Consider the following 17,605-nt stretch of genomic DNA (forward strand, 5'->3'; position numbering starts at 1 on the left):
CCAAACCTACTCTTCCATTTTCTCATACTGAAATGGATCCTCACTCAGTGAATGTACCTTTTTCTACCCAACCCCAGCCACAAACTTGAATAATCTCCCTTTCGCATACTCTTTTTATCCAATCTCTCTCCATGCTCTCCTCTTCCTCTATTGCCCCGATTTCAATTCAGGCTCTCAAAATTTCTCATGTACTAACGATTTTCCCACCTACTTTCTAAGAAGGATTTTCCTGTCATTTCTATTCTCTCCCACTTCACTTCCATAGCCACATCAAACAGTGAGTGTATTTAAGGCAGGGGAAGGGGGGTGGGGGGTGGGGGTGGGGGTGGGGGAAGCACACAGGCACACACACAGCCAAGGTCAATCAGGGACCAGAAATAATGAAGAGCTGAGCAAAGGTGGTAGCTAAGAAAATGGAAAGAAAGATGCAAAAAAATATTTGCTAGAAGTAACAGGATGACGGAATAGATAAGAGCTACTGCTGCTAAGTCGCTTCAGTCGTGTCCGACTCTGTGCAACCCCATAGATGGCAGCCCACCAGGCTCCGCCATCCCTGGGATTCTCCAGGCAAGAGTACTGGAGTGGGGTGCCATAAAGGCCTAACTAAATATGGAAATGAAAGAAGAACAAAGATTTAAAGAACCACGTAAAGAGACTGGAAGTATTAGCTCCAAATTTATGCCCTGAAAGGTAAAGATCATTTTAACTCTTGCCTCACAAATAGTTTACACCTTGAGTGACCTGAGGACAGTGATTCTATTTACCATAATAACCACAGAAGCATTCAGGGAAATAATAATGTGAATGTGCTAATTTTCAGGTTCCAATAAGATAACTATATGGGATTGTCCAGAATATAATTTTTTTTAAGCTGAGATTTGAAGTTCAAAAGTAGAGATGTTAATTTCAAAGGAATTAACCTGACAATGGACTCGACTTAGCCACTAAACAACAACATGACAATAATGTGAATATATAATGATATAACTCCTTTGGGAAACAAAACTACGAAACCTGAAATGTGAGTCTTGCGTCTGCTTATTAAGATACTGTATTAAAAATTTTAGTATGTTCTCTTAAGAAATTTGGTTTAAGTTGTTCCCTAACTAACACTGCTCCTAGGCATTTTAAGAAGTAAATGTTCCTCTTAAAATGAAAGTATTGTTTACTATAAACCTCAAAATTATTCCTACAAATGATTTTAAATAACATGTCCAGATCATAATCAAAAATAACCAAGCACATGGGAAACTAAACTCCATAAGCAAGAACTAGCAGAAATCAGAGAAAACAGAAGCAGACCTAAAAAGATTTCAGATACTTGAATTTCCAAACATATCCTATAAGACAACACAGACTGTACTTAAGGAAATAAAATAAAATAAAGATATCTACCAAGACAAGGAAATAATAAAAAGCTACAGAGACTTAAAACCAAATGGAATTCAAAAATAAAAATAAAAAATACAACAATTAAAATTAAATATCTAATCAATTGGTTCAACAGATCTCAGATAAAGGCTGAGAATATTCCAAAATGGAAGAAAGACATCAATCCATAAAAGTTAAAAGGCCTGTGAATCCTAAGCAAGATAAAAAATAAATCCACACTTAACCAAATTATAGTGAGCTTCAGAAAACCAAAGACAAATATAAATTCTTAAAAACTGCTACGGGAGAAAAAAAGAATAATTACCTTCAAAGGAGCAACAGTTACAAACTGACAGGTGACTTCTCAACATTAATAAAGGAAACCAGAAGATAATGGAATCAAATCTTCAATGTACAAAAAGAAAATTACTGCCAATCTACACTTAAACATTTATGGAAAAAAGACACTTACACGAATGAAGGCAAATAAAGAAATTACCTGACAACATGGAGAGGGTTCATCAGGAGCAGACTTGTACTAAAGAAATTTCTAAAGGACATATTATGGGGAAGAGGAGGGTTGATTCCAGCTGGAAGGCACAGGTTGCAAGATGGAATGGAAAGCAAATATGGCAAATATATAATTACCTCTAAATGAATATTATATAAAACAACAACATAATGACTTACAGTACTAAAAAAAACAACAACAGCAACAAATGGCATCTAAATCAGGGGTAAAGTTAATGGGGTCACTGCTCTGAAGTCCTTTTACTGCCTGGGAGGATGATGAAGCATTTCTTATTGATTAATGGTTTAGACTTGAAAAGGCAAGCAGATGTCAAAATTTCTAGGGTAATCAGTAAAAAAAATTTTTTTAATTTAAATAGAGAATAACTTCCAAACAACTAAAACAGGTTAAAAACAAAATGATGAAAAAACAAATCAATACTCTAACCACAAAGCAATTTTGCTGGTAATTAACAGCAAAAAGAAAAATACAAGAAAAACCCCTAAATGTTTGGAAATTGTGGTAGATTAAATACTGAGACAAATTCCTAAAATGGAGGAAATCTTCTCCCATCCTTGAATCTGGGCCAGGCTTGTGACTTGCTCCAGTCAACAGAATGTGTGGAAGTCTTTCTGCTTTCACCTTGACTTCTTGGAATGCTCACCCGAGACTACCATTTGAGCAACTGTTGAGCCTACTGAAAGATACAAAGTCACTAAAATGAAAACCAGGGCATCCCAGCCACCAGCCAGCACCAACTACCAGATACGAACCACAAAGCACAGCCAGTCCTCTACTGAATACAGCTCATAAGGGAAGCTAGACAAACCTGGCAAAGGAACTACTCAGAAATAACTGCTGGGATGGTGTGTTACAATTGACAGAAAGAGATTCACTTTTTCTTGTGAAAAGCCATGGGTCTAAGAAATTTTTCTAAATATTTGAAATGAATGACATATACATCAAATTATATGTTTACAAAATAAGAGTTTACATATCAAAAAAACCTGTGGGATGCAACAAAACAGTGCTTAGAGAACTTTATAACCTAAAATGCATACATTAGAAAAGAAGACTGAAAATTCATTATCTATCTGAACATTTGAAAAAGAACAAAATTAATTGAAGAAAATATAAATAAATGAAACAAAAGACAATAGAGGTAAAGCAAAACTAAGAGTCAATTTTTTTTAAAAAACTGACACATTTTACAATCATAGCAAGATTGATCAAAAAAAGGGCAAGGGCAATATAACCAGTATTAAAAATTAATCTATAAATGAGACGAAATTCTCATCAATATCCCAACATGCTGATTCTAAAATTTAAATAGAAATGGTGCCAATGCAAGAGTTGATAACTGAGGCACATTTCATATATGTATAAGATTCACTGCATGCATAAAGGTTCCTCCAAAGCATCTAAAAGAGTAGTAAATTCTTCTTTTCAAGGAGTAAATCAATAAGTTCATAATGACACTTAAGAAAAAATCATTGATCACCTTTGGAGAATAATAAGAAACTAATACATTATTGTCTTTTTTAATTGGAGGAAAATTGCTTTACCATGTTGTGTTGGTTTCTGCCATATAAACTGTATTATTTTAAAAACTAATATAGAAAAAAATATCTATCCTGCCTTTCCTAACTGAACTGTGTCACTGGATAACCAAACAGATGAAGAAAAGTTTCTTTTTATGGAAGCATTCCACCTTACAAAGGAAATAAGAACAGAATTCAAATATCACCATTTTGTAAGCCCTAATAAGCTCATTGTTCTAGGTATCAAATATCAATGGCTGCTCAAATTACAAAAAGAGAAACAACCAGACATTATATACCTTGCAACAGAGTATACCACATCAACACCTAGGAAGCATTCTTGTCCAAAAACCAAAATCTAAACTTGATCAAGCCCTTCGATTCAACTACCAATTTAGAGGAAATACAGAGAATGAGAAAAAATGACACAAGAGGCATAAGCCAGATTAGCAAACCTCTATAGGTGGAAATACCTGGTTGCTTCACCAAATAAACTATAATAAAGAAAAGGGAAAGAGAAAGGGCATGGGGACACAGAAATTAAGACACACTTGAACAAAAAAAAACCCCACAAACACAATTAAATTACAGTGCTCAGGAGTGTAGCTTTGGATGATAAAAATTATAAAGAAATACAAAGATGCCATTACCAGAGAAGTCAGGACTATAGAGGGAAGGGGCTGTGATTAGGAAGGGCCAAGTGGAAGGCTTCTGGGTGGATGGCAAAGATATTTCTTGACTTGGGTGCTAGTTATACAAAAAAAAAAAGACATTAATTCATATATGTATTTCATGCACTTTTCTACATTTTGTTGCATGCTGCTGCTGCTGCTGCTGCTAAGTAGCTTCAGTCGTGTCCGACTCTGTGCGACCCCATAGACGGCAGCCCACCAGGCTCCCCCATCCCTGGGATTCTCCAGGCAAGAACACTGGAGTGGGTTGCCATTTCCTTCTCCAATGCAGCAAAGTGAAAAGTGAAAGTGAAGTCGCTCAGTCGTGTCTGACTCTTAGCGACCCCATGGACTGCAGCCTACCAGGCTCCTCCGTCCATGGGACTTTCCAGGCAAGAGTACTGGAGTTGGGTGCCATCGCCTTCTCTGACTTGATGTCATAAGTAACATTTAAAGTGAGTTTTCAATTGCTGTTTTTTATAGTGTCACTCAAGAAACCTTAACTTAAGGCCTAACAGCAAAGTGAAGTCCTCAAAACCTCAGTTCTCTAAGAGAACAAAGTGATGTAGTTCAAATATGCTGCTGCTAAGTTGAAGTCAGTCGCGTCCGACTCTGTGCGACCCCATAGACGGCAGCCCACCAGGCTCCCCCATCCCTGGGATTCTCCAGGCAAGAGTACTGGAGTGGGTTGCCATTGCCTTCTCCGACATTTTGTTGTATAATGTACAATAAAAAAGCTTTCAAGATCTTAAACAGTATTTCACCATGACTATAATGTGCCCAGTGCCCAGTTGCTCAGTTGTGTCCACTCTTTTGCGACCCCATGGACTATAGCTCACCAGGCTCCTCTGTCCATGGGATTTTCCTGGAAAAATACTGGGTTACCACTACCTCCTCCAATGATTATAATACTTCAATACTAATGTACTATGACAAAACTGTTACTGTAACAATTAACTTCACTTTGAATTCAACGTAAGACTTCTTTCTAACCTCTGAATAATTCTTTCCTGTCCCTACCCCACCCCCAATGATTCTTGGCTGTTCTTTTGAATCTAAGCTCCCTTACTGAGTTTATGATTAATCTCTCTATCCAATTCTTTACTCCTTTTTTGTCCCCTCTGACCTCAATCCTGTGCTAACTGAACACTAATCAACCACAGTCAGATGACTAAAATTGCTGGTGTCGATAACATCGTTAATGTACTAAAATCGCTAGTCTGTGTATCATCATTAACATACTAACCCAGGTTGTTTCTCCAGGGCAAGATCAGATAACAGACCCCCAAGCCACGGACCACCTGGTCTGAGACTCCTAAGCTAGAACATCCTGACTCCCAAAACTATGATTAAGAAACGTCACAGATGATGATTAGGCCCATTCTCTTTGTTCTTCCCCTTTAAGACAATCTCCAACTCAAAAAACAAGATGGATCTGAGGACAGGCTCTCACTCCCCGGCCTGGCCCCTTGCAACAAACCCTTACTTGGCTGAAAACACCTGCTGTCAAGAGTCTGGCTTTCTGTGTCAATGGACGCATGAGGCCTTGCTTGGTTACAAATCTAAGTCAATCTGAAGGACTGATATAAATGTTTTACTCCGTCCTTTACCCTCTACATGGCTAATTCAACCATAAGAACTCTTATCATCAGGGGTCATTTTTACCTTTCTGATTACTCCCCAATAAAATAAACATAATAAAACAACTATCTCAAAAGACTGTTGTAAGGAATAAATGCAAAATATTTAAACCTATAATACACGTGCTCAATAAACAGTTAATAGTAATGTTACCAGCTTCATGTCTTGAAAGTCCTTCTTCTCGAATCGTAATTCCACCCACACCATGCCTTTGCTCATGCTACCTTCCCTACCTGGAATGCCTTTTACTCCTTATCTCTTAAGGTCAGGCACAAGACTGAAACCTCCCCAGGTAACAACCAAAACAATCAAACATTCTCAGCTCAGAGCTCTCTCCCACAGAATTATTATTAGACCAAACGTCTAATGATATTGATTTGTACAATACAACTTTTCTATGTATTTGCATTTCCATAAGACTGAGGTTAGAAATAACATTCATCAATTTTGTATCTCAGTACTTACCTAGCCTAGTGACACATAACAAGCATTCAGTAGAATGTACTGGATCAATGTTTTATTTCCTCCAACACTGAAACTTTCTTCAGTGATGGGGAAGTAGCTATTTTGTTGAGCCAGTGATAAAATACACAGAGAAATGTATTCACCCATCAATAGTTAAACTGTTAATTATCCCATCTATTAAAAATGGGGATCATTTCATTGATTCTCTGACACCTGCTTCCTAAACACCACATCTTGGGCATTACTGCAGGGGAAAGCAAATGTTTAAAATGTTGAATTAAATCTCATTTCCTGATACAACAAAACTGTATTCACAGGTAAATGGAGAAATAATATTTTAAATAAAATATACCAGATGTTTTAAACTAGAAATTCAGTGTGAAATGTTAAGACACAGGATTCTTTCAATAGTTGTGAGTTTCTTAAGAGCAAGAATTCTAATTCAATGTTTAATCTTCCCAAGTGCCCAATACAAAAGTAAAATGAAATAGGTCTTCTCCCACTATGGGATCCATCTGGGAAACAGGCCTACCTCACTCACTACTGTGTGTCCTCAGGAGCCACCACTGGGTGTTGAATGAAGGTACAGACTTGGATCATACCCCAGCTCTTGACAACAGGAGCTTTTGTTCATCTCTATGGACCCAGGACGACAGAGGATGAGGTGGTTGGATGGCATCACCGACTCGACGGACATGAGTTTGAGTAAGCTGTAGGAGCTGGTGATGGACAGGGAGGCCTGGCGTGCTGCACTCCATGCGGTCACAGAGAGTCGAACACAACTGAGCGACTGAACTGATAAACCCAGCATCTAACATGTAGCAGGCATGCAACATTTTATGAGTTAGTGCATGATCTTTGGGTTCCTTTCTTTGAGTGGTTCACTGATTCCCACGCCAACCTACGCCTCCAGTCCTTGTTCTGAAATGAGGAAAACATCTGACCGTACCTCAGTTCCTTCTTCTGCTATAACCTAAGTTCACTTCTAAGATACAATGAAGAGAGAATGATAGTGACACTGAATTTAGAGCCAGAAGACTGAGTTTGATGCAAATTATTATGAAGCATTTTTTACAAGCAAGTTGAAGATATGCAAAACACATGCATTTCACATAATTCATTTATTTTTAATGCCAATAGATAACTTCTTAAGCAGAGAATAAATCATATAACCCACGTTTATTTCTATTATTACAGTATCATTATAGCAGTGATTCACAGATATCAATATAGCTGAATGCTTTGATGAGCTTTATTTTCAGTTTTATACTTTATTAATCTAACTGCATTCATTTAGGACTGCTAATTATCCAAAGGACAACAAATGAATTAAAAAAAACAAACACCTTTAAGCACACTCACTAGTTTCACCTAGCAGGGCTTCAAACTATCTTAAATATGTGTAATAGTCCCCACAACTATTGGGAACAACCGATCAATTATCCAGAGCATTTTATCCTAATGCTATGGAAGGTTACATTCCTGACAGAGATGCCTAAAACAAAAGTTATTTCCTCATAAAAAAAAAGTTATGATAAAAGCCATATTCTTAACCAAGGGCCTTATGCCTAATTTTTTCTAGAAATGACTACACATGTCATTTTTAAACATCTCTAACATTCTGTAAAGAATCATTCCAAAAAAATAACAATAGAGAAATACACTACCCATTTTGAATAAAACCTAATTTGGTATATGTAACTCTATAAAGAAAATTACAAAGAGTGCCTATCTCTTCTTCACAATTCCAATTCAGTGAATTCCCTGGTGGTCCAGCGGTTAGGATTCCGCCTTTCCACTTCGGGGGGCACAGGTCTGATCCCTAGTCAGGAGACTAAGATCCTGCAGGCCATGTGGTGTGGCCAAAAATTGTAATTTCAGTTTCTATTCATTGCAGTAGAGTGGAAAGTGGTGATATTCATCATCCATGACGAAAAAAGAAAAGACCCCTCACCACTGACTCCAGCAGAAACATCACAGAGCAGGAAGGACTCTGGCCCTGATGCCTAGCCCTGTTGTCAGAAGGCCAAATCATCACTAGAAGAAAACATGTGAAAAGGAACCAGGTTAAAGATGAGAACCAATATAACACCCAAAGGGCATCATTTAAAAGAAAGGTTACAGTGCTACAAATATATTGTTCTATACTTAGTCCTATCCAATAACTTAATTTACTGACTAAATATACAGAAAGAATACTAATGTGCAGGATAAAAAAAATTTAGCAGGAAGTAACATGCCCAAAGATAACTTGTAAATACCCATACCCAGGTTTAAAAAAAAAAAAAATCAAACCAGCAAGTTGAGAAGGGGAAAGGAGGGAAACAATTGTGAAGGCTAAAATATGAGTAAAGAATACTTACTGCCACAATAATGAATGCAACTTCCCCTATTTTAACAAAAGCTTTGGATCTACAAAGCAGGTAACAACCTATTCCACCCGATCAGACCACACTTAGAATAATGAATTCAGTTTCAGACCTCCTCTTTAAGGGGCTGGGAAAAAGAGTATCGTATTCAGGAAGCAACAACTGAAAAACACTAAGGCCTGAAACCATGTCACATAAAAAGTAACTTAAATACTTTCCAACTCTGATTCAAAAGGTTTCTTTAGGGAAATTTTTGTGGGCATATTTTTTTTGTGAGGAAAATTTTTAGGAAGGCTCAATAATTATTGAGAACCTCACAATGGGATTTTTGCTGTCTGTTAGCAAGCAAAGGGAAAGTTAAAGTTATCTTTTATCCCTGGTGGCTCAGATAGTAAGAGCGTCTGCCTACAATGCGGGAGACCTGGGTTCAATCCCTGGGTTGGGAAGATCCCCTGGAGAAGGAAATGGCAACCCACTCCAGTACTCTTGCCTTGAAAATCCCATGGACGGAGGAGCCACGGACGGATGCTACAGTCCACAGGGTTGCAAAGAGTCAGACACCACTGAGCCACTTCACTTTATCTTCTGAGCTTTGTTCCAGCTACTGAGTTAGGACATTTCCTCATTTAATCCTCACAACTACTCAGTTAAGTAAATACTATTATTCATGTTCTACAGATAAGAAAACTGAGGCTCAAAGAAGTTGACTAATTGACCAAGATCACAGGTCTAGCAGACAGTTGAATAAAACCCTGAACCTGTATCTAACACCAATGACTATGTTTTATACTATACCAAGTGTCTCCATAACAAAGGTAAGTTTCACATGTAAAAATATGCATTCGTGCCAATTAAAATAAGTCTGCAACATTACTTTACCCCTCTAAAATAATCCCCCTATCAAAAAAATTCTAATATCCCTTAATGATGATTCAGTTCAGTTCAGTCGCTCAGTCGTGTCCAACTCTTTGCGACCCCATGAATTGCCACACACCAGGCCTCCCTGTCCATCACCAACTCCCAGAGTTCACTCAGACTCATGTCCATCGAGTCAGTGATGCCATCCAGCCATCTTATCCTCTGTCATCCCCTTCTCCTGCCCCCAATCCTTCCCAGCATCAGAGTCTTTTCCAATGAGTCAACTCTTCGCATGAGGTGGCCAAAGTACTGCAGTTTCAACTTTAGCATCATTCCTTCCAAAGAAATCCCAGGGCTGATCTCCTTTAGAATGGACTGGTTGGATCTCCTTGCAGTCCAAGGGACTCTCAAGAGTCTTCTCCAACACCACAGTTCAAAAGCATCAATTCTTCGGCGCTCAGCCTTCTTCACAGTCCAACTCTCGCATCCATACATGACCACAGGAAAAACCATAGCCTTGACTAGAAGGACCTTTGTTGGCAAAGTAATGTCTCTGCTTTTGAATATGCTATCTAGGTTGGTCATAACTTTTCTTCCAAGGAGTAAGCGTTTTTTAATTTCATGGCTGCAATCACCATCTGCAGTGATTTTGGAGCCCCAAAAAATAAAGTCTGACACTGTTTCCACTATTTCCCCATCTATTTCCCATGAAGTGATGGGACCAGATACCATGATCTTCTAACGATGATTAGAGAATTAAATTAGCACTCATTCATAGTATTCTATGGCACAATTCTTAAAAAGTAATATGTAGAACTTGTGTAGCTCCAGAATGTTTACACCTTTTCTGGAAAAGGAAAGGTATAAACTAAGGTATAAACTACACTAAGGAAAGCTTGTAACTTTCCTTCATTAATCCTATTTCTGGCAATTATTCCAAGGAAATAATTCAGCAGAGAGAGAAATGTTCACTCACAAATATATACAGTATTGTCCATAAAAATTACAGAAGCAATCTAGATATCCAATATTTAAGGGTAAAATAAATTATGATACAGTCACACAAAGGAGTGTTTATAGATTTATTTTAAAATATAGTAGAGGTTCATGTAAAAACACAAGAATGATGTCTATGCGTTAAAATGAAAGTAGCAAAGCATGCATACAGCTATGTAAAAATATGCATATAAATAATAAAGGTAATAAAAATAAAACAATATGTATATTATGGTGATGACATTATACATGATTTTCAATTTTTTATAACTGTTTTTAATGTTTTCACTCTACTGCTAACTATCAAAAGCAGGTTATAAAATATAATAATAATGATATTATTTTTATAAATTTCTAAGATATGCTTTACACATGCATATAGAAGCAGCCCAGCTCCTAAAGAGTTCATAATATACTTAAGGAGACAACATTTACATTTGTAGCAAGAAAAAAACTATTATTTAAAACAATAGTAACTAAAGCTCTAAGAAATGAGCATTTTAGAGGTAGTCATTTAACAAACTTTTTTGAGTGCCTACTATATGCCAGCCACAGCTCTAGCCACTGGACTTATAACAATGAACAAAACAAACAAAAATTTCTTGCCCTCATGGAACTTACATTCCAGCAGCAGAGATACAATAAGTAAGTTAATATGTGAATTAAATAAGCAATTGATAGTGCTAAGTGCTACGGAGAAAAATAGAGCCAAGAAAGCAGGCAGTGAGTGTGTATGTGAAGGATGCAATTTTACACTAAGTGCCAGTGGAGGGTCTCACTGAGAAGACATCTGCTAAAAGACTGAAAAATGGGAGAGAAAACAGTAGTGATAAATGAGGAAAGAGAATTACAGGCAGGGGAATGGCCATAGCAAAAGCCCTAAAATAGACTGCCTGGCCAATGATGCTAATGTGCCAAAAACTGAGACATGTATTTATTAAGCAGTCTGTACCCAGTTACCTGAAGCATACCACAGACAGCTACACAGTTCTGAGAAAACGAACTGCATCAGTTGGTTTCTGTATGTAGCTGCTTTTCCTGGCAAATCCTTTGAGATCTTCTTCACCTATAATTACTTAAGCATCTCCTTTTTATTCTGAGGATCCATATGGGGCCAACCCCTATAGCATCCAACAAAGCTAACAAATTTCTAACAGGGGGAATGAGACCCTTAGGGTGAACCATGAGAGTGGATGTTATAGGGGTGGCCCCCATATGGGAATGTCCAAGAAACTTGTAAATAAAAGAACTTCATTTTAAGCTGTTCTCTGTGTCATGATATGGTGCTTCCCCAATGGCTCAGAAGTCAAGAATCCTCCTGCAATGCAGGTGACCTGGGTTCGATCCCTGGGTTGGGAAGATCCCCTGGAGAAGAGCACTCCAGTATTCTTTCCTGGGAAATTCCATGGACAGAGGAGCCTAGTGGGCTAGAGTGCATGGGGTTGCAAAAGAGTCGGACACAACTGAGTGATTAAACAACAACAACACGTTGTGATATAATCCCTGCCACTACTTCCAAATTTTCAAAAACCTCTACACCAAAACCTGATTTGTGAATTTAGAGGAATCAAGGCAGATACCAAAATGACAGGCTCAAGAGACAAGATATAAGTGGAAGCTAAAATAGAGCAGAAACATAGAAGTGAAGCAAGGCATGACTAAGAAAAACACAGCTTTCTGAAACTCTTCAGAAACATTTGGCTATTCCTACCATCTACAGACTGGGGCTTTGAAAAAGACGAAGGACCACACCATAAGCTGGTGGACATGGCTACACTTTGATGGCCAACAACTAGATCACACTCAAACAATTAATAGATGAAACAAAAAAAGTACCTAAACACACGGTTCATAAGACTAAAGGGGAATGCTTATCATTCAGATTAAAAGTTGTTTAAAAACACTTCATGGAAAAGGTGACCTTGGCCTAACCTTTAAAGGATAAGAGTTGAAGAACAGAGAATATAGGAAGAGATATTCCAGGTACGGCTAAACCATGAATAAGGCTCCAAAGCCATGAAGCAGTGTGGCCTGTTCAGAAAACAGTGCAGAAACTGGTCTATTTGGAACAGGTAACGGAATAAAAGATTAGCCAGGTAAGGTGAGAACAGATAAAGGCAGATTCTGAAACCCAGGATGAGAAATCTGAACTCTGACAAGCATTCATGAGAAGAGAAAGAAAACTGCTTTGTTCTGCTTCTGCTCTTTGTTTTTTTTTAAGATCATAAAATAGTTTGGCAATGTTGACTGGTCCCTGCCTTGCCTTCTAAAACTGGCCCACTGATTTCCTACCCTCCCCTACCCCCAGTTCCTGTTATATAATCTCAGGCACACAACTATCACCTCTCTGAAGATAATGCCTTTAACTCATGTTTGTGCTAGTACCCCATCTCCAACTGCCTGTCAATTATCCTTAAAAAGTCTTCAACTATCCTGTATCATTTGTCCACCCTATAAATGCTTCTGAATGTCTATCCTGTGACATATGCAAACTAGGAATGTAAAGATAACTCAGTCCATAGCCTCCAGAAACTCACAGTCTGATGCAGACAGAAGCCAAGAAAATAAACTGGTACAATACAGAGCAGAGGAATGCTTAGCGCAGCATGAGAGCAGAGGACAACAACATCAGTTTGGAGATCAGGAAAAGACAGACAACATTTAAAAGAAAGTGCTAACTGAACTGAGTCATGAAGGAAAATACACATCAAAGGGTGGGAAGAAGTGGTGGGGATGAGAATGATTACAATTAGACGGCAACGGCTGGGCAGAGCTCATCCTGCTCAGAGACTATTAATTTCATATGGCTGGCTAAGTAGTAAAGGACCAGATCACGAACACCGTTCTCTCACGCTAAGAATTTTGTATTTTAGAATAGCTGAAGGAGTTGAATGATGAAATAACATGACCATATTTGTGTTTCTTAAAAAGAGCTCTTGTGGCAGTGGACACTGGACTGAAAGAGCACGACCATGCCTCATAAAATGCAACAAAAATCTGTTAAAGGCTTCTGTTAACATTCAATTTATCTCCAGTCATTCATTCCTACCCTCATTCTAGGCTTAGCTCATATCCTTCATAAAACCTTCGTTAACTCTTCCCAACCACATTAATCTCTTCTTTCAGAAATTTCTAAGGCCTGGCTGTCTGTACACTGCACTGTCATCATCTTACATTTTTAACTAATTCACACTTAAAGATGTCATATATTGTCTGAATGTACGTGTGACACATGCATACAAACACCTCCATCTCACAGCACCTAGTGTGGTAATACATTATGAAACAGATAATTCCTTTGAACTGAATACATGAGTCTCCTTTATCCATGAATAAAATGATTCCACTATTCTCCATATAAATAATAAACACATAAGATGTATGACTAATCAAAACTAGGGTGAAAAAGTTAGTACAGTGGTCATATAGAACAAATACAAGGGAACTTTCTGGGGAGATGAAAACGTTCTAATTTTGCAAAAGGAATGTGTTAAACTGTTGCATCTATTTATTTTAAAAATACACAGGATGTGTACAGCTCAATATATACAAATTTTACCTAAAAATCTTTAAAAAACAAGGGGTAGGGAGCAAGGAGCTATAGATGAAACAAGAATGGTAGAATGTTGACGGTACTTTTTGTGTAGAGTGTATGGGGGTCCACAAAATTATTCTGCTTACTTTGAATGTGTGTGAGATTTTCTGTAATAAAAAGTACATTTCTCCCAGTCAAATCATATATAACTAAAAAACTACTCAGAAGATTAAATTACTCATTCTCCCAATGTCTGGAATAATGTAACATTGTATCTTTTAAAGTGATTTCACTATCTTTATTACCTATCTGGTTCTAAGGAATATCTTCTAAGACAAATTTGTCAATAGCACAGACAAGCTATAAAGGTCAAGCAGTCACAATTTCCTTAATTAGGTGCTAGATAGTAAAGTTAATTAGCCCTGTTACCAAAGACACCCAAAAAGCCAGTAAAATATAAAGTTAGAATTTTCTAATCTTCAAACTATTGAAGGAGGAAACAGACAGAACAAGCTCCATCTTGAAAGCAGCACCCCATCTTGGGCCGGACTGTGGACTTTGAGCTATATGCCCAATATCTATGGAAACGACATACCAACTGGAAAACCAGACGCCCAGGATGTAAGAGCCCCAGGGCTCGTACCTAGCCTCTCAGTAGCCTAAAAGAATATCCTAATCATCTGTGTAACCAAATAGAATCATAAATTTTATTATGCTTATTGGGGTATAGCCACAGGCCTATTGATAACTGTCCACTGTTAATTACCTAGGCTTAAGGCATATGAATCACGGATTAACTTTGACTGTATCTTTCTTTTCCTTTGTTCAGACTAGTTTCAGGGAATTTGGGGAGGTGGGTTTGGGCACGTACACTTAAGAGTATATAAGGTTTTCACAAAAACTTGTCAGGGTTCTTGGCTAAGAGGAGACTCTGCCTTGGGCCTGCCAGTGTAATAACTGCACTCCACCATCTGCATTGTCCTTCTGAGTGAGTTTGTTTGCCGGAATGAGTGGCTACAACACTATGATGCCAAAGACGGCAACTGAAAGATATCCAAATGATTCTGGAAGTATATTATCCACAAAGATAGATTTGACACCATTCTTCATGACTTTAAAATAATTCAACCACTTTATCTCTGTAATTTAAAATTCAAGCTTATCTGCTCATAATTTGCATTTGCCTCCCACAAACTATTTAATGTGTAAAATAAAGATTTTCCTTAGTACTGTACTGCCAGCGCAAAAGATTAACAAGAATCTTTTATTTAGTAAATTAACTGCTGCATAGTTTAATCCCCTCCAAAGTTCACAAAATTTCTCAAAAAGAGATCTATAGAGCCTTTTACATTAATAATGAATAAACACCCAAAATTACTTACTAAGCCAGATTATATTGTTTTGCTATTATTGCTACTATTTCCCATCAGATTATGCTTAAACTTTCCCTTACTCAATTATCTATGGCCTTATTAATCAGGAACTACTTTAGCTGTGACTGGAAGGGACCTGAAGGACTTGGAGAGTGTTTCTGGGATGCTGACAATGTTCTTAATTGGGTGCAGATCTGAGTGATGATTACATGAGTGAGTTTCATTTGTGAAAATTCTTCAAGCCCTACACTTACATGTATTTTTCTACAAGTATGTAATTCTACAATAAAACGAAGTTTTTATTTTAAAGAAATCATAAAAGCAAGCCAGAGCTGTTAGGGCAGTCCTCAAATCCCCCTCTCCCATAATAAAACACCTGTTCCATGCCCTTAAGTACTTCTCCGCAAAAGTGTAATTCAAAGTTATTTTACAACATTCAACATTTTCTACTGGCATATTCCCAGATAATGCATAACTTCCATTTGCAACTGGGAGCTCAGAAAACATACAATCTCATCTAAAATTTTGTTTATATTTTCCAGAATAAGTAATTTTAAAAGCAAACTGGATAGAAGAAAAAGCTCTGTATTGTTCCGACGAAGATGCCAATCATTTTCAACTTTGTTAAGCAGATTTACGAAGGAAAAGAAGGCCACTACTTCAAACTTTAATAAGATAAAGAAATCAGGGACAGGGGAAGGTTTAGGAAGAACTTCATGGGAAGGAAGCCCACTTGTCAATGTTTTAAATCAATGTTTACTACTAATCAGATACAATAGGCAAACCAAAAGAGAAGGCAACAATACCTGCCCAAAGAAATGAATGAGATAAAATGTATGAAAACACTATGCCAAGATTCCATATGAAATACCTAATACTTTCCAGGCAAGCATGCTTGACATAGCCTTTTCTCATTCATTTGCTGAAGCAAATAAATTATATCTATAACCCCACAACAAGTAACTCAATTCTCTATTCCTTCTCTAATCTTATAATCTCCCAAAGTTAAATTTAAACATTAAAATTCTCGAGGGAGAAGCAACGGAGTATAATCAAAAGATCTCCTAACCCTTATCTAAAGCACACTTGCACCTTCCACCTGCGAATCAGGAAAGGGAACCTTGCCCTCCAAATACCTCGGAACCCATTCAGCCTTTTCGGCTGAAATGCCAGGGCGTCCACTGACCAACTCCAACGGACACCACTTTAGAAAGCAACTTTGCAAGTGGATCCGGGATAGTTCACGTGAACCATCCTAGCGACTTTCAATGGCAACTACTAAGGATTCATGCCAAACCTCACCCACTGCCTTAAACAACAGCCTCCAGCCTGTGCGTCCAATCCCCATCCTCAAATCACACATAAACGTCCACAAAGCAAATCCACTGACAGTCAGATGAGATGGCAAAACTACAACACACCCAGAAAGTTGATGCAAAAAAGGAGGTGGTGGAGTTGATGTAAAAAGGGGAGGATATGGGGGACGACTCCTCGGGTCAGAGGCACAGGTTTGCTAGCGGGTGCAAGAAAAAGATTCACACCCCCGGGGGCAGAGTGGGCAGCTGGACAGGCAGGCGGAGCGCAGGGAACACGGAGAACTCCCGCGTCGCGGGACACCCGGACACCCTGACATTGGAGCCCGGCAGCGCCCGCGGCCAGCCCCGGCTCCACTCGACCCCACGGGGCAAAGGGGATCGTCCGCCGGGCGAAGAAGAGCGCCCGGGGAGCTCCAGCTCGGGCCCGGGAAGGCGGCGCGGCCACGGGCCTTCTTACCTGTGCAGGCCGAGGGCGCGGCGCCGCTTGTGGAGCAGGCAAAGCAGCAGGAACGTGGCCCCCGCCAGCGAGGAGTTTCGCACGGTCAGGTACTTGCTGAAGGCCGCCATGGCACAGCCAGCACGAGCGAGACAGGGAAGGGATCGGGGACGCGGACGCGGCGGCGACTACCGTAGTGCAGGAAGCGCGAGGGAGACTGGGAGGAGAGGAGCGCGCGGAGGGAGGGCGGTGCCGACCGGTCAGGGCCGTCCCCTGGCGCGCGCCGCCGCGCCGGCCGCGCGCCGGAGCCCACCTTGGACTTTGGCTCGGCGGGAGCGCGCGCGGGCGCCTCTGGGCCGGAACAGACTAGCTCTGCGCACGCGCCTACCCTCCTGGGTTCGCCGAGCACGCGAGCGGAGAGACGCCCCCGAGGCTCTGTTTGCCGCTGCTCGCTCTTATCCCGCGGTCTCAGCCTTACCCCACCTCCGCGCGCGCACACGCACATGCACATGCACAAGGCTT

The 17,605-nt window shown here is 39.2% G+C and overlaps 1 protein-coding gene across 1 annotated transcript in view; it reads right to left on the reverse strand.

Annotated features, from left to right (window-relative positions):
• Positions 1-17,336, reverse strand: part of ABCD3 (ATP binding cassette subfamily D member 3) — an 89,179-nt gene extending 71,843 nt beyond the window's left edge. The window contains exon 1 of the mRNA XM_019957027.2: positions 17,105-17,336. Within this exon, the coding sequence (XP_019812586.1) occupies positions 17,105-17,214 (110 nt within the window). The 5' untranslated portion in view covers positions 17,215-17,336. The remainder of the gene's footprint in view (positions 1-17,104) is intronic.
• Between the last annotated feature and the right edge of the window lie 269 nt (positions 17,337-17,605).

Source organism: Bos indicus, chromosome 3 (genome assembly GCF_029378745.1).
Source record: "Bos indicus isolate NIAB-ARS_2022 breed Sahiwal x Tharparkar chromosome 3, NIAB-ARS_B.indTharparkar_mat_pri_1.0, whole genome shotgun sequence".
NCBI classification, from domain to species: Eukaryota; Metazoa; Chordata; class Mammalia; order Artiodactyla; family Bovidae; genus Bos; species Bos indicus.